Here is a 19,745-nt window from a genome sequence, read left to right as displayed (position 1 = left end):
AGAAGGTAACTGAGAACTGTATACCCACACTCTCAAGTACAGTGATGACAGATCAGTTTTTTTAAACCTTGTGGGTACTTCTGGACAGAGACTTGTCTTACATGTCATAAGAACGACAAGACTATAAATCATGATTAATCACCATGGCTTACCTTAATAGCCCTTGAAACCAGTTCCACTGCTTCTTGGATGGTAGCAGGAGCGATTTTTGTTCTTTTGAGAGTAGCTGGATAGAACCACCTCAGACCATCCTGTACTTACATTAAGGTAAGATGAGGCTGATATTCTCTACGTTATGCTGGATAACTCTGGTAATCTGTGCAGTGAAAAACAGATCTGGGCTTTTTCACACAGTTTTGTGGTTTCTCTTCTCTCTTTCACTCTGAATTAACCTGTACTTTCTGAATTTACAATAAGAGTACTGTGGTCTCATCCACAACTTTTGGGAGATGCCTCTGTATCCTGTGGACAGTCGGAGAGGCCCTCTGGTAAATGTGATATAGGTGTTGCCTGTGCTCCAGGCGTGATCTACGTTCCTTTTCTCTGAGCCTAGTCAGAGCGAAAGTACGTGAGAGGCTTCACTGCTGCCGTTCTGGGACACATCTAACATGCATTGGCAACAGTTTGGAAACTTTGCTGGTTTGGCTGAAATAATCATTTCAAAGCCATGGCAGAAATTATTTTTGTAGTTTAGTTTTCATGCTGCATTTTAAAGGAGCCTGAGGTAGTTGGTTTGTAATCCAAAAAACTCACTGTTTTATCTGTTTGATTTTTTTTCTTTTTTTCCCCTCCCCTTAGGCTGTGCTTTAGGCAATCACTGGATATCAAAGAAAACATTATATCTGAAAGAGAGAAAAATATGGAAGAATGGAGTGATTTGTAAAATTGAAAAAGAAAGCATATTTGGTTGATATGTTTTTAAAAAGCTACTTAAGTGTATAGAAGACAGAGTACTGTCACCTACTGCTTAAAGGATACATATATTAGCTTAACCAATTTGAAATGCCAAAACCCTGGTTTGGCTTCTCTAAGATGCAGCATAAGAACATGGTGGTGGATAGCTTTTTTCTTTTTCTTTTTTTCTTTTAACCTCAAAGCAAAATTGAATGAAAATTAAACTCTGGATTCATTTGGACACTTCTGTTATTGTTGCTTATTCAATATATTAAAAGAATTGAGTAGAAAGTGAACAATACATGATCAGATATAATTGTTGCAGACTGCCATGAATAGACCAATGGGTGTACCTGGGTATTGTCTGTTGTTCCTTGTATGCTTTGAGATGGTAGCCTTTAAGTCCCAGCCCCCATTAGCAGACATTGTACATGTGTACAGCAAGAAAAGAAAAAGAAATAAAGAAACAACAACAGGAAAAAACAATACGCAATTCCTGGTTCAGAACACAGAATTAAGAGACGATAGAGGTTGTCACAACATTAGGGTCTCACTAAGATTACTAAAATGGTCTGACCTTACCTAATCGTGCACAGAGTGAAAAGTAACATAATATTGTTGTAAAGTTGTAAATTATAATTCTTATTTTGTGAGTATTACCATTGACTTCTCTGCTGAGTAACAAATACTTAAGAATTAACAGTGGAGAAGTAGACTTGCCATGGAAAAACAGATTATTTTTGAAAGAGGTAAGTGTATTTTCACAAGGTTTAAGTATGAAATGCAGGTCTGGGGTTCTTAGGTATGTGTATAGTGTGTGACACAGCCTACATCAGCCTTGGTGGTTATAATTGCCACCTTGCTTAGTTGAGACAATAAATAAGAGTGCAATTTCACTTTGTAGGTAATCTGATGTAACTGAGCCTTGCCACCTAAATGATACATCCCACTTCCTGTGGGGTGAATCTGGAGATCAAGTGGCCATGAAGTTAATTTGGCCAACTGGGTGACTGAATAGAAAACAGAAAAAAAGAAGGGCATAAAAAAGCTTTGCTGCTGATAGCTTCCCTGCTCTTATGCTCCTTCCAGCTATGCAATCACTAGATCCAGTGCAGGCAACCTTTGGATAGAGGAGAAAAGCAATCCTTCTGGCAGGTATTCACAGCTGCATAGGTTTAGCTTTGACAGGGAATAACACCTTTCAACTTGCTGAACTCAGATGTAAGCCTAAGAGAAGGAATTAAAAACTTGTGCTGGAATAGACTTTTTTTCCTTTCATATTCCCTATACTACTGTTTGTTTTACCCAGACCAGTCACTGTCTGCTTCCTAGGAATGTCGTTATTCTGAACTGTTGCCAGTGCATGCTGTTTCTCAAGAGTATCCCAGAAGGAAAGGGGAAAGCAAGTGAGCAAGAGTTTCTTCTTCCTTAGTTCATACGGGTGTGTGAACGTTGCTGGGTAACATGACTCACTGCACAGCTTTGTGAAGTAAATGGGACTGCATTCGCTTGCAGAGCAAGTATAAACTATTTCCCATAAATAGTGATACTGCACTTTCTCTGATGACTGCAGAGCTAAATTTAGAGAAGGAGCCAAGATCCACTTTCTAAAAAGCAGTATTTCTTTACAACTGTCATTTCACTCACACATACATGCACACCCCTACCTTAGGTGGTGGGGGGACCCCATTCAGATGTGGGGGGAGTGGAGGTGCCACTGCTTGCGCATGCTTCTACGTGTTCTCTTATTACAGTACTGGTACCTGTATGTAGTGTGTATACCCAATTAGGTTTTCTATGGTGAATGATAATGTATGTACATAAAACAGCTGGGAGGGGGGAGGGTGATTTAATGTCCTCTGTGCTGAATCAGAACCAGCACACAGAATTAAAAACTCAGAGTGTGCTTTACATTTCAGGTCACCCTGGGAGTTGCACAGACTGTGATGTGGAGGCTGCCTGGTAATTAAGATGGACCTTCTAGGTCTTCCTGCCTTGCATAAAAGGGATGCTTTGGTTGCTATTCGCAATTTCAGCAGTACAGGCTGTCTCCTGCTGACAGCAGAACAGTTCCAGTTCCAGGCAGCAGAGGACAGTAACACATGACTTGCTCACATGATTCAGTTTGCAATCTTTTTCTAATCCGTACTGTCTTTTTTAATGTGTTTATGGGATAGCCACACCTCTAAGCTCAAGCATCAGTCGTTTACAGGTCTAATTCCCCTGGTGTGTCCTCCCCTCCATACCCTTCATCACTGACGGGGTGGCAGGTCAGCCTTGGCTCCCCTTCATTCTCAGATTTGGCCTTTGTGCCGAGAGCTGACTCAACACCTGTTCCTAGCTTAATGGGGCCGAAGTCTACTTTATACGTCATGTGGCACAAGCTTTTAACCTCTGAAATGCCATACCTCTGTGGATTGCCTGGCAAAACCACCAGCCGCTGTTTTTCATGAGTATCGCTGCAGAAGGGACTATGAGGAGCAGCAGCATATCTGCTGACCACCACCCCCCCCGCCCCATAATGTTACTTAGTTGGCAGTTCATGTCATGGTATCACTGCCCCTGGGAAAGTCACATGCGCTGTTTTGCAGCGTTCTTCTGGTCATTGTTTAGAAACTGATGGAGAAACCAAACATGTTTTCCAGCATTTCATTTTGATAAGAAACCAGTACTGAATGAATGCTTCATAACATCGTGCTAGGAATCTACTCTGTTCCTAACAGCTTTAACACAACCTGCCATATGCAGTGGCAGGAGGAGTTTGTGGTACAAAATTTCTTCTCCCATCTTTCATTTGTAGTGGGATTCTTCCTTGGCTAGAGTTTAGGGCTGACTATTCTATTTCTTTCCATACCTCCCCGTTAGTTATATTAGGGTAGCTTTTTGGTGTTCAATAAAGTGTACTCAATCACCCAGTGTGGAAGATGGACTTCATACAGCGAGATGCATGATTAATGGTTGAAATATTTGTGAATTTCCATTCAGATGTGACTACTATAACTAAAAAGATTGACCTTCAGTTAATACAAACACATTAAAGTCCTGGGGAGATTTTCTTACCAAGCTAAACAATGTGGACTGGAATTATGGGATAAGAAATTCACTCATGATTGCACAGATCTAAGTAATACAAATCTGTAGAAACTAAGGCTTGAAGAGACTTTTATATATCTAATCTGTAGATAATGAAGTATTAGTCATACTCAAACTATTCCTGATATGTATTTAGGTGTTTGTAAGAAGTTGGGTAATGATGGAGGTTCCACCAGCTGCCCACAGAATCTGTTCAAGCCTTTTTGTCTCTAAGTATCACCTCGAAGTGTGAGTCCTACGATGGACAAAGTATCCCAGTAGAGGCGTTAGTGAGTGCTAAGCAGAGTGGAAGGTTTATTTTTCGTATTTTGCAGCACTTCTGTTTATACATCTCAGTATGTTTGCTTTTTTCACAAGAGTATGGCAGTGTTGACTCATGTTCAGTTTGTGATCTACTCAAACCCCAGGTCCTTTCCTACAGGACTGCTGGCAAGCTGCTGCTTCTGCTGGTTTCATGCAGTGAACTGTTCCTTAAAAAGGACAAATATTAACCTTGATTTATTTCCTAATTATTTTAGACCATTTCTCTAACTTGGCTACATTACCCTGAATTCTGTTCTTGACCTCTGAAGCGCTTCGACCCCCACCTTCCCCCACAAGTGTGCAATTAAAGTTACATTTGTGTGTATTTATAACTGTATATTTGTATTGTGGAATAACGTCTGTGTCCACAGAAACTGATTTGTTACAACCTTTGTAGTAAAACTACCAATTACTTTGAGTACATGTCATCTTCAGGGAGTCTCCTGCATGCCCATTATTTTGTCCAAATTTTGCTGAGCTTACTTATGCAAGTTGCCTGTAAAAAGTGTCAAATCTTCCCTTAAGTTAAATGATATCCATATTTCCCCATCTGTGAGCCTGTTAAACCTGTCACAGTAAAGAAGATTAGTTTAATGCAATCTGCTCCTGACAAGTCTGGGGCTGTTACTTGTCAACCTATTGTTTTCTAAAAATAGTTCATGTGTTCCAAAATATTTTTCCAGGAGTTCATGTGTATGGTCTTTCTTACTTTTGTTTGTTTGTTTTTCCAATATAGTGATGTTTTTTCTACTTTTCCAGTGTTCTGGAACATTTCCATTCCATAACTTTCAAAAGTAATCAGTAGCGGCTCTGAGATAGCTTCATCTGGCCAAGTACTTCAGAGAGACAGTATTAGAGTCCCCTAACTAAAAACAAAGGCATCATTTTAAGTAAATAGCCTCTCTTGTTCCCTCTCCCTCCCTGTCCCCCACCCCCACCCCCCATCAAGTTCTTTTTCCTTCATTGTGGAGAGTTTTTTTACTAAAATAATTAAATATTGAGCACTTCTTCATCTGTTGGCTTCTTTTAGCAAACTGGTCACACTGTTCATTGCCAATTACAAATAATTGGCTTCTATTTCTACCTTAATTTAACTACCAGTAATCTTGGATCTTTTTAGGTCTTTGTGCCCAGACTTGTGATTCTTCCTTTATTAGATTTTCTGTCTTGTAGAATTCTGGAGACTAAGCCAAACTGCCTTTCACTAAACTCAGTCTAGATTGAACAGGTCAAGTATAAGTACTTTTCCAGATCTAGGTTTATTCCCATAGTTCTTTTCTGAAACCTTTCCAAACTTCAGTCATCTCAAATCTAAATTTCCTGAAAAAATGTCAAGCATATGCTATATACACTAAATCTGAGCAAGGCTTCTAAATGACTTGACTTGCACCACTTCTGGTTACTGTGGTTACCACATAGCAAGAGTGATGTACATGTGACTGCAGTGGAAATGGATACCATGGCCTGAGTGATGCCAAGACTTGAAACCACAGTAGTGTGGAGATGGGAGAGTGAACAATGGATGCCACCTCAGCTGAACAGCAGGATGTGTCCACACCATCCTTACTTGCCCAAGTCTTGGGTACTGCTCTTCTTCTTCCTTTGGCCTATCCATCCAGTGTCTCCAATTTGTAGCATACTTTTGCAATCTGCACCTAAATCACCTTTATTATGTTTCTTTCCCTTGCAGCCATAAGCTGCCTCTCAGTTTTTCTTGATTTATATAAACCTCTCCTAGGAATCTACCTATAGATCCTGTCTCCCTCCTTGAAAACTTGCCTTTACTTGGGTTGGTGGGAGAAGCAGAAAGGGGCAAATGCAAAAGGTTTGCAAGATGAGAATGGGGAATTACAGGTTTTCTGTGGATGAACTTCCAGCTTGCTAAGTGCACAAGCCAGCTCCAAACCTGCTGTAGTGAGGGGCAGTAAAATTGACCTTGTGAGTGGACATTCAGCTGAGCTATTGGAGCATAGCTCAACTGCTGTGGGGTCTCACAGAACTCTCAAATGTATGGTCAGTGGGTGAGGAGTTGAGGTCCCACTTGAAGGTTTTCTCACAGGCTTAATGGCATAAAAGAAAGAATAGGTTGGTTTTGGCAAAATGATTTTTAGCACAAGAGACTGGAACTTTAAAATAGAATTTTGGAAGCTCATGATAAATTGGGAGCAAGAGCCAAAGTGCTTTCACCCATGGATTTCAGCTCAGCAACTGACACTTTGTTTATACACAAAGCACTATTATACATACATATATATATATTTATATATACATATATATATATATATATATAATGCTCCCATTTATGGGTATTATTTGAATTGAACTCCTAGAAGGCCTTACCATTCATTTAGGTGTCCAAAAGGTGGTGGGATATACTAAAAATGTGATTCTGTTTGGTGAAGGGAAGCAAATCCTGTAGCCTGTTTGCTGTTGGAAAACACTAATGCAAAACCACAGAACAGTTTAACAAATTGTTGTTTCTCTGTAATAGCGGTGGTTACTTCGTCAGCCCTTCACCTTTATTCTGGTGTCTGGTAACTCTGCTTCTTGCCTGGAGCCAGGTCATAGCTAAATTAGCCTAGCACTAATGAAGTATATGAAGCCTTGTCAGGTGTCTACAACTGAAGGGTCACTTTTTGGTCAAACTAAGGGAGGAATTACTTCTTGGATCTGAAGTCCCCTAGTTGTCTGCATGTATCTTCCCATTCACTGTTAAGTTCCAGAACAGTCTTACTGAAGCAGCCACCTGCGAGGTTCTTTTCTTCTCTCTCAGGACACTTCTGCTCTATACCATACTTTCATTTTCTAGCTCAGTAACACAGACATCCACAGAAAGGAACAGCACAGAGGTTTAAATACAGCTGTTAGTTCTGGTTACATTTGCAGTATACCTGCTCTGTCTGACACTAAATCTTCAGTATCGATGCTCAACTGGTACTAAACATTCAATATAAATAAGCCTTCTCATGCTGTGGATAACTGTGGTTTGAAAAGACTGACCAAAGAAATTATTTTTATGTTTTTTTTTTTTTTTTTTTTTTTTTTTTTTTTTTTAATTAGACTCTCCTCTAAGCATTAGTCCTTCACCTCTTGTAAATGCTGTAACCAGAATAGTAGTGCTTCCCACAGGAAAGTTGTTTTAGGGGAAACAATGCCTTTTTAAGATGCTCATATTAAGTTGTTCAGAAGCTTCTGAAACTGTAGCTGCTTATTCATCCCAATAATACTCTAAATAGTTTTGAAGGCCACTCTCTCATACCTTCTACTCTAAGACCTTATTTTTGGAATCTATAAGCAAGGTCAGCTATGAGATCAGACAAGGTTGTTGACAGCTTTATCCAGTCCAAGTCATTAAGGCTTCCAAGGATGGAGAGGTTTATTTTGTGCTGTCTCCTAACATAGTAACTGAAAGTGTATTTACTGTTGTCTCTTCCTTTTACCAAGCAATTTCACTTACATAAAAAAATATTGGCTACTGGTCCAGAGCTAAATAACTTTCAAAAGTGGCTTTTTTTCCCCAGTAGTTTAGGTTACTTCATCCCTCTCAGTTAAACCATTTTTGAAGCAGGTTTTCTGTCTAATCAATTAATGCATGAATAACACCGTTATTCTATTCATTGTTCTTTTATTTATGAAATGCATGATTGTAAAATCCATTAGTAAGTGTTAGGATCATGTAGGTTAAAGGATTTCATAACAGATGTAGGTGCTTTTTATTGCTATTAAGAGTCAATGCACTAAAGAACAATCAGATGGAAGTAAAGCTGTGTGCTCATGCTATAGTTTATGTTGAACATTTAGACTAATGTATGTTATTATAATTGTCACATAGGGGTTAGAAAGCATTTCACAGTTAGTATGGGTTAATTGTATTACAAAATGATGCTGCGTACCAGAATCTGGTTTTGCTAATCACCAATTACTATTGGTAATTTTAGACCACTTTTCCATCACCCTTTCTTAAAGTACCCTCAAGAAACCTTAGTGCCTCTTCCATACACAGTGAGCTTGATCAACTGTATTTCTCAAATCTGTGTTTAAAGTCTTGTGCATATCAAAGAGATTAGTTTTGCCAAATGAACAAAGTGCAAAATTTGTAACAGGGTATTTGCATACAGGATTTAGCCCGGTGTATGCCTATCCGTGTTAGCTGACAGGATTCTTCAGAATGCATTTCCACTGAATTATGCGAGGCTGCTCATATATCTGAAGCTCCCCAGCTGTATAAATATTTTTGAGATTGATAATAGGAATGTTCCACTAATAGAATGGACAATGAAAGTTGTTGAGGGAATAAAAGCATGTATTGGGCAGATTCAAGAGAAAATAATAACCTTATTTGAAAACTCAATTAAAGAAATGGAGGGGGAAAAAACATCTGTTGTAGACTTAAAACTAGGACCATGGCTAAAAGTTTGTGCAGCAAAGTCAGCTTTCAAAGCTTTCAGCTATGTACATACCACAGAAATTGCCATGTTAAGAAGTACATAGTTCTAAATGCCTCTATTTATTAAATACTCTTATTAAAAAAAAAAAAGAGCCTTAAAAAAAATGTCCAGTTCAGTACAGGCCATGTAACAATCATTAACACATTTCCTTTCTCCTCTCCCTCTTGAGGCACAACTCACTGACTACATTTGGAAAGTGTTAAACTACCTTTTTATGAGATGGGATACTTTGATAGATCAGTCCATTAAAAATACCCCCTACTGAAATACACATTTTAGAAGCTAACTTCAAACCATCCTGAATAGTAAACCTCTTTAGCTGTGTTTACAAACAGTCTTTGCTCTATAGGAGACCTGTGAAGTGCAGCTTAGCTTTCTTACCAAATATTACCCTTTGGACCTCAATCTGAGCCACTGTGTGAATCACTTTATGATAATGCATTTCCGTTTCCAGAAGTTGATGCACCTCCATTTTCCTGCCCTTCTGTTACTGTGTCTTCATATGCAATGTCTTCACTAATAACTGCCCCTAAATATTAGTGTTGAGGAAAGCTGAACCACCTCTAGCTTCCCCCCACCCCCACCACTGATCTCTGCCTAAAAAACATGGGAAGAGAAAGAACCTTATTAATTTATTCCTTTCTTAAAAATTAGTGAGTTCAAGAATATCTGAATCTTCATGCAGGTTTTACTCTGAAACTGGATTTTTGTGTAAATTGAGTATACTGAACTCAGCACCTTCTCTAATGTGACATCTCTCAAGTCAAATCTTTTTTCTTTTTTTTTTTTTTTTACAAAATACACCCTATTTTTTTTTAATTTTGCAAATGGAAAAATACCGGCTATTTTGGAAACACTTCAGTTCCATGTCAATCCATGAAATACTAAGTTCACAGCTCTTTAGTATATTTCATGCTGGGTGTATCTCAGCTACAGAACCTTGGAGTCAAGTGACAGTGTAGACGCATGAGGTGGTTGGGGGGGGTTGTTTTTGTTTGTGTCTTTTTGTTTGGTTGGGTTTTGACTTTGTTTTTTGTTTTGGTGGTTGTTGTTGATGTTCTTTTTTGTCTGTTTCAAACAACAAGCTACTTCCATGCTTCCAACTGCAGTCTGAGGAGCATACCAATGAATGGGACAACAGTAGCTCTTTCTAACACAGGTGTATAATGTACCTGAAGAGGAAAAGGGAGCGTGTAGACTCGTTTCCTTTGCAGATCATTTTAAAAGTACAAACATAAATATTCGTTCCGCTTTTGAGCTTAAATTTCACTTGAATAGGTACAGGAGATGTTGAATATTTAATGGAATTTCTTGCATTGGTTAGGAGTGAGTAAACCAGAGACCAACCCTTTAGAATCACGAGGGCTTTCATTTCTGATGCTGTGAGCTGTTTCGTGGCTCCTCACCAGCATGATTTCAATAACAATTTGTTAGGGCTGCCAGTTTTCCATGTGAAAACATGGAATGGGGGCACATCTTGCAGTTTGGCTTTCTTACACAGAAGTCACATATCCTAAACGCTTGATTCTTTTAAATACCTTTGCATTTCAGATGCATCTTTGCTCAAGGTCTGTCCACCTTGATTTGTATTTTTGTGCCAAAGTTTTTTGAGCGGAGTCAACTTTTGGACTCTAATTGTATAAGGATTTTTTTTTTTTAAGCCAAAGATGTTTTTCTTTATTCCTGTGTAATAAGCTTCCTGAAATTCCTCTTCCCTCCCAGCTGTTTTGGGAGATTTGCAACATGGTGAGCTGGGGGGGTTCTTGCGTTCCGTACTCCTAAACAAGTAACAAATGCAGGCGAGTCAGCGTAACTAACTGAACGTGTCTAATCTCATTGATTGAGTTCTTTTGTGTCCCGAATAAGAGATACAATTAGTTTGCCCAGGGCTTTTCCCCACGGACGCTCTCTGGCTGCCGCACCCCCCGGACCGGGCCATGGTGCAACGTGGGCCGCTCCCTCTCGCCCGTGGGCTCCGCTGTGGCCGCGGTTCCACGGGAGGGGCCGTGCCGGCCGCTGACCGAGCGCTCGGGGCTCCCGCTACGCCGTTCTCGGAGGAGGCGGCTCCACCCGCCCGCTCGGCCTGGTCGCTTTCGATCCGCGGCTGGAAGGGCGCAGCGCTCCCCTCCCCCCGCTCCACCGGCACCGCCCCGCCCGCGCTGCTGCCCCGGCACACGGCAAGCCCGGAGGGACAGAGGACCCGGAGGGACAGAGGACCTGGCGGCGCCGCTGCCGGCGGTGACCGCGGGGCCCCTCCAGCTGGGAATGGCTCCGCTGGTGCCGCAACCGCCCCGCTCGGGGCCCGGGAGCGCCCTTCGCCCGCGCGGGTGGGGCTGCGGGGGCGGGGCCGCGGGGCCGCCGGGAGTGGTGACGTGTCCCTCAGGCCCCGCCCCCACGCAGGGTATATAAGGGGCGGTGATCACGCCGTCGGTCTTTTTCGCTACGGGTTTGCCGGCGCCTCGCAGGTGAGGCGCGGCCGCGTGGGGCAGGCCGGGGCGGGGGGGCAGGGCCCGTGCGCACGGGGGACCCGGCGGGTGCGGTGACCGGGTGTGGCCGCCGACGCGGAATAGTGCGCTGGGGGTGGGGGGCAGGGGTAGCGGGGGGCGCTGGCGTCGGCATAGAGAGAGCGCACGCCGGCGAGATGGCGACGCATCGCCCCCCTCGATCCACCCCGGGAGCGGGGTGACCGTGCCGGCCCGAGGCGCACGGCCGTTCCCAACCGCCGCGCGGGTGCCGTTGGGGCCGGGACGCTGGGGCGCGCGGTGCGCGGTGGTGGGGCCCGTGGGCCGCGGTGGGGGAGGGGAGGATGGGGCACGAGTAAAAAAATGGCCGCTCGCCTTTCCTGCCCGCCGCCAGCTCCACAAAATGGAGGACGCGGCGGCCCGGGCGGGGTGAGTCACACAAAGGAGCGGGCCGGCCCCGCCCTCCGCGCTGCCCGCCGGGCCCGCCGCCCCGCTCCTCGGCCGCCGGGGGTAACTCGACCCCGGTGGCGGCGCGTGGAGGGGGCGACGCGAGGGGCGCTCCGCGGGGCCCCCCGGCTGGCGCCCGCCCCTCCTCCCTCCCTCCCCGGGCGGGGCGGGGCTGGGGCCTCGGGCCCGGCCGGGCCTGCCCGAGCCGTCCGCAGCGCACGCGGGGCCGCCATGGCCGCCTGTGGCCCCTGGGCCGGTCCCCGGCTGTGGCCCGGGCAGGGCGTTCGCACCGGAGCTGTAACCGGCGTTCTCCTGGGGCACTTCCAGGTGTCGATTCTCTTTTGCCGAAAGAAAAGAACTTGACTAACATCCGAAATGGGAAAGGAGAAGACCCACATCAACATCGTCGTCATCGGCCACGTCGATTCTGGCAAGTCCACCACCACCGGCCACCTCATCTACAAATGCGGTGGCATCGACAAGAGGACCATCGAGAAGTTCGAGAAGGAAGCTGCTGAGGTACGTGGGCCTGTGACATCCAGCCAAATCTGGGCGGTGTGGCGATCAATAAAGATTCAGTTGAAAAACTAAGTTGCAAACTGTTTGATGGCCGCAGGGAGGCAGTTTGGTTGCAACTGTCCCAGTGGCTGAACAAGTGTGTGAGTGTTCTGTGGCCACAGGGTGGCAGTTAGGTTGCAGTTGTCCCGGTAGTCGAGCAAGTCCTAAAGTGTTAAATCCGCAATTATATTAGTTGGCAGAGCTTAAATGGTGGCATATAGAATAAAGGAAAGGAAGGGTAGTCAAAAGCTGTATCTACATAATTATACCTAAAGTTGTAGTTTGAGTTCTGAGCTTTAGTATTTGCATACATGTAGTTGAGGATGAACTTCAAGAAGATGCTGTGGTAAGGTTTACTTCTCAAAATAAGAAAGGTCTGGATTTTGGTGGTTGAACCTATAGCAAGTATTACTGATCATACTTTTTCTGTGTAATGACCGTGCATCTTCAGAGCACATGGCAGAATGAAATATAGTGAGTGTTAGGCTGAATGGCAGTTAAACCATTGGTTATCGCAGGGATTGCATTTGAGAGGGAGCTTAAATTTGTAGAGGACACTTGATAGTAGGAGGTAATGATGTGTTAGTGCAATTAGCAAGCTGTCAGGAGGGCCAAGCTGTCAACAGGTTAAATAACGGAAAACAGTTGGCATCTTTCACCAGTAGTGCCAAATGTATCTTGTTGCTTGTTTTACAAGCGGCAACATTTTTCAGTATTTAACCATTTACTATTCTTAGATTTTGCTCTTTAGCCAGTGTGTGATCTTTCTGAAGTAAATGCAAATATAATTCTTAAACACGTTTGCTTTTTCTCCTTTTTGTGTTGTTTATTTTTTTCTTTCTTTTTAATCCATAGATGGGCAAAGGTTCCTTCAAATACGCCTGGGTCTTGGACAAGCTGAAAGCTGAACGTGAGCGTGGTATTACTATTGATATTTCCCTGTGGAAATTTGAAACAAGCAAATACTACGTCACCATCATTGATGCTCCTGGACACAGAGACTTCATTAAGAACATGATTACTGGAACTTCTCAGGTTTGTACATAAAACTAAGGATTTGGGGAGTTCGGGCAGGTTGTTCCTTGGTTGGGGAGGTTCCCCTAATAGCCTGACACATGTGCAAGCATTATAATGAGTTGGGTTTTTTTTTCCTTTCTTTTCAAAGGCTGATTGTGCCGTCCTGATTGTTGCTGCTGGTGTTGGTGAGTTCGAGGCTGGTATTTCCAAGAACGGGCAGACCCGTGAGCACGCCCTTCTGGCCTACACCCTGGGTGTGAAACAGCTGATTGTTGGTGTTAATAAGATGGATTCCACCGAGCCACCTTACAGCCAGAAGAGATACGAAGAGATTGTCAAAGAAGTCAGCACTTACATCAAGAAAATTGGCTACAACCCAGACACTGTGGCATTTGTGCCAATTTCTGGTTGGAACGGAGACAACATGCTGGAGCCTAGCACTAACGTAGGTTTGACATTTGTTGATTTTAAGAAATGAAACTAGGAGGATTATTGCAAAGTTATACAATGGTAAAATGCACATATTTTTTAATAGTAATGTTTGGAAGTGCTGAGGTCAAAAACCAAATCCCAGCACTTCACAAAATATTAGTCTGCGGGAGTATACCGAGGTAACATTAAGGTACATGACTTGGTCTTCCCTGGCCTTGTGTCATTAAAATTGACAGACACTTAATGCCTGGGGTTTTTTTGTGTTACAGATGCCCTGGTTCAAGGGATGGAAGGTTACCCGAAAGGATGGCAATGCCAGTGGAACCACCCTCCTTGAAGCTCTGGACTGTATCCTGCCACCAACTCGCCCAACTGACAAACCTCTGCGTCTGCCTCTTCAAGATGTCTACAAAATTGGCGGTATGTGTTTTCATAGTGCTTCTTCTCACTTGCCAGCAACAACAAATGTATGGGACAGAAATGCAGTTGGCTGTCCCTGAAAGGTGCTTTTCAAGTGGAAAATGTGGAGTAGTTATCTCAAGTGTTTTCTTCTGTAAGGGTGTACGTACGCTCATTGAGCTGAATTATTAATATTGCTCCTCTTTTGCAGGCATTGGTACTGTACCAGTTGGCCGTGTGGAAACTGGTGTTCTTAAGCCAGGCATGGTGGTTACATTTGCTCCTGTCAACGTTACAACTGAAGTAAAATCTGTTGAGATGCACCATGAAGCCCTGAGCGAAGCTCTGCCTGGTGATAACGTTGGCTTCAATGTCAAGAACGTGTCTGTGAAAGATGTTCGTCGTGGCAATGTTGCTGGTGACAGCAAGAACGATCCCCCCATGGAAGCTGCTGGCTTCACTGCACAGGTAATTTTTACAGCTGTTTGAAGACTTCTGAAATGCAGCTCTAGATGGTGAAATCCTAGAGTCTTGTTCTTTTTTTACTAGTAGACTAAGCTATGAAGTGACATAGACTTGTTTTTTAAGAAATATTTTGTGTGAAGCAAATCATATAAAGCCCTGGCTTTATAAGATACATTAGTATTCAAAATCATTCTGGTGTTAACTTTGCTTTCCTGGTTTTCTAGGTTATTATCCTGAACCACCCTGGCCAAATTAGCGCTGGCTATGCCCCTGTGCTGGATTGCCATACTGCTCACATTGCATGCAAATTTGCTGAGCTGAAAGAGAAGATCGATCGTCGTTCTGGCAAGAAGCTGGAGGATGGCCCCAAATTCCTGAAATCTGGAGATGCTGCCATTGTTGATATGATTCCTGGCAAGCCCATGTGTGTTGAGAGCTTCTCTGATTATCCTCCTCTGGGTAAGACATATCCCAAAAGCATGTTAATCCTGGTCTCTGGAACAAAGCCCCGTGGTTGCTGGTATGGGGATGTAATGTGTTCTGTGAAATATATTACAAGTTGTGACTTCAAAAGAAGCTTCTTAGTGGAACCAAACCTTCAGCAGTACAGGGCTGCTCTCCAGATAATGAGGAATCTGTTCCAGTCCCATGCAGTTTCACTGTCCTGAAGCGGTATTGGCCCACTCAGCCCAAGCTGCATGTTGCTGCTGTGCAGATAATGCTGTGGGTCCGTAGCCCTAGACAAAAGTCATAAAACCTGTTTTTGTTTTCAGGTCGTTTTGCTGTGCGTGACATGAGGCAGACAGTTGCTGTTGGTGTCATCAAGGCAGTTGACAAGAAGGCTGGTGGAGCTGGCAAGGTCACAAAGTCTGCCCAGAAGGCCCAGAAGGCTAAATGAAAATTCTGTACATCAGCTGCCACCTCAGTCTTAACCAGTGGTGGAAGAACGGTCTCAGAACTGTTTGTCTCAATTGGCCATTTAAGTTTAATAGTAAAAGACTGGTTAATGATTACAATGCATCGTAAAAGCTTCAGAAGGAAAGGAATGTTTGTGGACCATTTGTTTCGTGGCAGTTTAAGTTATTAGTCTTTAAAACCGATAAATTTTTTAAAATGGAAACTTGACCAAAAAATCTGTCACAGAATTTGAGACCATTAAAACAAAGTTCAATGCTCCGTCTCTGTGTTCTTTGGGTTAATGCTAAGTTTATAGAAAAACCTACGTACAGTCCTGGTGGGATCAGAGAGGATGAATGTCACCTGAGTATGTTCAGAGTTGCAAATTCAAATTTGTAATTTCTGAAGAGTAAAGCAAAATTAATCTGCAGGTTTGGTTTTAACTGATTTAAGCCTTTAAAAAACAACTTACCTGGTGCTTTCTTTAAAAGATTGTTTGTAGATTAGCTAACACAAACAGCAGGTTATAGTTAATGGCATTTTGGTGCATTCTGTGATGCATTGAGTAAACCAAGAAAACTATACTGGGAAGAAAAAACAGCGTGAACAAAAAGCCAGCTTCGCAAAGGCATAAAAAAAGAATCAGGTGTTGGTTTTCCCATAGTCTCATACACAGATTTTTCTAATTGCTAGCAGAAACATTTTTTTCTGGGCAACTGATTAGCTGTCCTGTGGATCAAGACGAAACACCTCTATTTAAATGTTTCCTAACATTTGTAGTAACACGTTCAGTAGCTAAATTTCAAAAACAAATTTAGAAAGACTGAGGTGTGTCAGGCAATCTTTGAATGACCCCCCATTACAGCGTCTTGCACAGTTCTGTTTCAAGAACAAAACGGAGAGAAACAGGCAGGTATTTCTACTGACTTCCCAACTGGGATGCTGTTTGCACCTGGCCTGCTTGGTGGTTTTGGGTTTTTGAATTTGGGGTCAAAAATACTTTCAGAACGTCTACACATAACTGGTGTGTTTTCAAGACCAATGTGATAAACGTGTGCCGCAATGTCGACACCAAACAACGTGGTGGGACTGTGTACTTGTTTTCCTTAACAATGGGTTGAACATTTAGATTAAACAGTCAATTTGAAGTGGAATTGGGTAACTAGTCCAAAAGATCACAATCACTAGATAAATAATCCAAGTAAAACATACCAGCTGTAATAAATGATTCTATAATATAATTAAAGAATATGTAAATGGAGACAAGCAGTTAATGGATAATCAGATCTAGCTCGCATAATGATGCAGCTGTTTTTCTAACCTTTACCATGATTTCCCCACAGCATCCCCACTGAAGTTCAATGAGAATTCAGTGTCTTTGAAGGATTGTTGTTCCATGGCACCAGGATGTTGTTTCTGTCTGTAAGGGCTATATGCACTCGTTTGTTTTCCTTTCCTTCTTCGGCTGTGTGCTTGCTCTGCAGGAACTCACATCTGTACTGCTTGGATAATCCTGAACTGCTGTTACTTATTTTCATGCCTTGTTTGCTTTGTTTGGATCTTTCCTCCTTTTCTGCTCACCACCTGTGTCTTAACTACAGTAAGACTTTGGAGCATTCTATACCAGTGTTAAGGGTATAGATGTACTGAGTGCAGCTGTCTGTAGAATACTATGGAATTTGGTAAAGGAACCTCATCATGATTCTTAAATTCTAAAGGTTTGTTAGTATCCCCAGGGCAACAGGAAGTGCGTAACTTTAAAATTGAGGCAGATGTACCGTTGCCATAATAAAGTTGAAGTATCTTGCCAAATCTTTGCGTGCTTTTCAGTTTAACCACTGTTTTTTTTTTTTCCTAAGAGGCTTTGGTCAAACTGGTTCAGCAGTGTGAAGCTGCAACGTAGATGAAAAGAGAAATGGCTTTGGCACTGTCTTAAGTGCAGCTCTGTGTTTGTCACTCACAGGTTCCTGTTACCAAGTCTGAGGAGCCTCTGAAAGGCAGCAGGAGCTTGGCTGCCGGGGCTTGTTTGTGCTGTATCCCTCTGCTTTTGCAGGGTGGTGTCTCCAGCCGGGTGCACTTGCGTTAATACAGTTTGGAATTTGGCTTGTAATGAGCAACTCATTCAAACTGAAGCCTTAAGGAAAAATAAGGTTTGAAATAGCATCAGGTGTTTGTCTCTGGCCCCAAGCAGAAGCTGAAGGAAGGGCAGGGACCAAGGGCAGCCTGCACAGCTGTTGCCAGGGGCCGTTCTCTCCCTATCAGCTCTGTGTAGGTCGGAAAAGCTGCTGTGAAGGTGTTTGGGTTAAAAGTGCCCTTCAGGTGCGGAGTCAGCTGTGTAGTTTGGGGCAGAGAGTGGTTCTGCCTTTGCAGGAGAAAAAGCTATGAAGCCTAGAGAATGCAGTATTGCAGCTAACAGATTCACATTGTGCACAGTGAAAACATGCTTGTGAATGCTCTGCCTGCGACACTAGCACTTGCTTTCAAGTACTTAACATCAATTTTACACAAATTCTGAGGTTTTTTTCTTTATTGTAGACTCTTCTGCTTGTGTGCACTAACGCAATGCCATTTCAGTTCTTTTATTAATCTTTGACTACCTGGGGAAATTGTTAGACTTTTGTAAACAAATCTTGGGAATAACGCTACTTTGGTCAAACTTTTAATAAATGTTAATAGTTGAGAACTGTATTTGTCTTCTGACTGCTGATTTCTTTAAGCAACTTCTACATCTGTCCTTAACTCTTTCCATACTGTCCTGCAATGCTGGTGATATTTATAGAGCAGTGTGCAAGCACGCTGCCATGGTGATGCAGCTCACTGAAGGCAGAAAACTGGCTAGAAAACTGACTGTATTTAATTGAAGTTTTATTGCCGAAGGTGGCAGTGGGGAGCTGGGAGATTGAAATGTGATTTCCTTTTTCGGTTGATGATGCGTGCTTTGGGAGTCCAGAGGGTTTTTAGTGCACAGAAATATGCCAAAAATGTTTGTGGCGAGGTGTTTGGGGACTGGGATACAGCAGAGCCTTGTCTGCCTGGGGAAGCGGAGCAGCACAGTCGCAGCGGCTGCAGCCAAGTAATTTCTTGCTCAGTTGTGTCTTCCTAGGTGATTATTTTAGGCAGGAATAAAGAATAAAAGGGGGTCTGCTCAGGCGGCTGCCTCAAGTTTTTAAATTGTATTTCAGACCAGCTTGTGCAGGGCTAGTAACTGGAACAGTTAATTTTACTGACACTGCAGATGAAAGACTAACTCACATTCTGATTGTAGCTGGCTCAATATATTTTGAAAGGTATTGATAAACTTTGACGAATTACTGGTTATTTCTCTAAACGCATATTTTAAGTTTTAGATTGGGTGCAAATAAAACCATGTGGAGAAAATGAAACTTTGTGTGGCAATACCCTTTTCCTCATTGGTGCTAAATGGTTCAGTGTCTTTTTAAGAACAGTGTAGGCTTGATCTGGATCACAAGGACAGCTCGGCTGTTTTTGGTTCATGTTATTTAATGTTTGTGTAGTGCCTAGAGGGGGTGTGGGGAAGGTTTGGGAGGATGGAGGAGCTCCCTGTCCCCAGCAGCACCCTGCTGCCATGTTCTCAGCTCTGTAAAGCACAACTCCAGACATAAAATACCATTTTTGCTTGATCCTTGCTTTGTTTTTAAGTCTCTTCGGTGCTGGCCAAGCGAGTCAGCCGGGTGTTTTCCGACTGCTCTGCCCTGGATGGGTGTGTGAGGGAGGGCGCTGGGAAAAGACCCAGCTGAGGGAGCTGGCAGCTCCGTGGCGAGAATTCTCTCTCTCTTTTCAGTGCAAATTCACGACAGTATTAACAGCTCGAAGTTGATGAGATTCCAGATCTCTGTTATTTTCAAGTCCTCAAATTCTCCATATTGTTTGACTGCACCAAAACAGTACTTTCTGTCTGTGAAATCTTAAACAATAATAGCCAAATCATAAGCTGAACCAAGGAATAAGCAGAACTGTGACCATGGAAAATAACACTGTGCTGAATTACAGTTTCTCCTGTGACACTCCTACCGTGCACCAAGAGGAAGGCTGAAACCGCTCCGCTTCAGGAGGAAGAAGAGAGCGCCAAGAAGAGAGCACCCAGGGCGCAAAGGAGCCAAAGGAATAAAACCTTGTAGACAGAAAAACCATATTGGTTTCCAAAACACAGAAATGGTGGGGTTTTTTTAGCCTTTTCTGAGTCCTCTTGCGTCCCTTCAGATTATTTCTGTTAGAAATCAATTACATCACTATCTACCTTTTGTTTGGTTTGGTTTGTTTTAACTAACGTTGCTTTCTCTGGCTGCCTATCAATAATTCTTTAATCCTT

General features: G+C 43.0%; 1 protein-coding gene and 1 long non-coding RNA gene across 3 annotated transcripts; both read left to right on the top strand.

Moving 5' to 3' along the window:
* Positions 1-4,622, top strand: LOC135578994 (uncharacterized). Of its 2 annotated transcripts, none has more exons than XR_010471198.1 (3): positions 1-267; positions 2,227-2,335; positions 2,814-4,622. It is a non-coding gene; the product is annotated as an uncharacterized LOC135578994 (long non-coding RNA). The 2 variants fall into 2 exon arrangements; XR_010471199.1 differs by having other exon boundaries at positions 6-267; positions 2,227-2,300; positions 2,814-2,944.
* A 6,442-nt stretch (positions 4,623-11,064) lies between these two features.
* Positions 11,065-15,694, top strand: EEF1A1 (eukaryotic translation elongation factor 1 alpha 1). Its single transcript, XM_065056312.1, has 8 exons — positions 11,065-11,203; positions 11,975-12,166; positions 13,061-13,240; positions 13,371-13,667; positions 13,924-14,074; positions 14,265-14,521; positions 14,743-14,977; positions 15,292-15,694. Exons 2-8 carry the CDS (start codon positions 12,023-12,025, stop codon positions 15,414-15,416), a joined length of 1,389 nt encoding a protein of 462 aa, XP_064912384.1. The 5' UTR covers positions 11,065-11,203; positions 11,975-12,022; the 3' UTR covers positions 15,417-15,694.
* The last annotated feature ends 4,051 nt before the right edge of the window (positions 15,695-19,745 follow it).

This window comes from Columba livia, chromosome 3 (genome assembly GCF_036013475.1).
Source record: "Columba livia isolate bColLiv1 breed racing homer chromosome 3, bColLiv1.pat.W.v2, whole genome shotgun sequence".
Taxonomy (NCBI): Eukaryota; Metazoa; Chordata; class Aves; order Columbiformes; family Columbidae; genus Columba; species Columba livia.
This window is presented reverse-complemented; position numbering and strand designations above follow the sequence as displayed.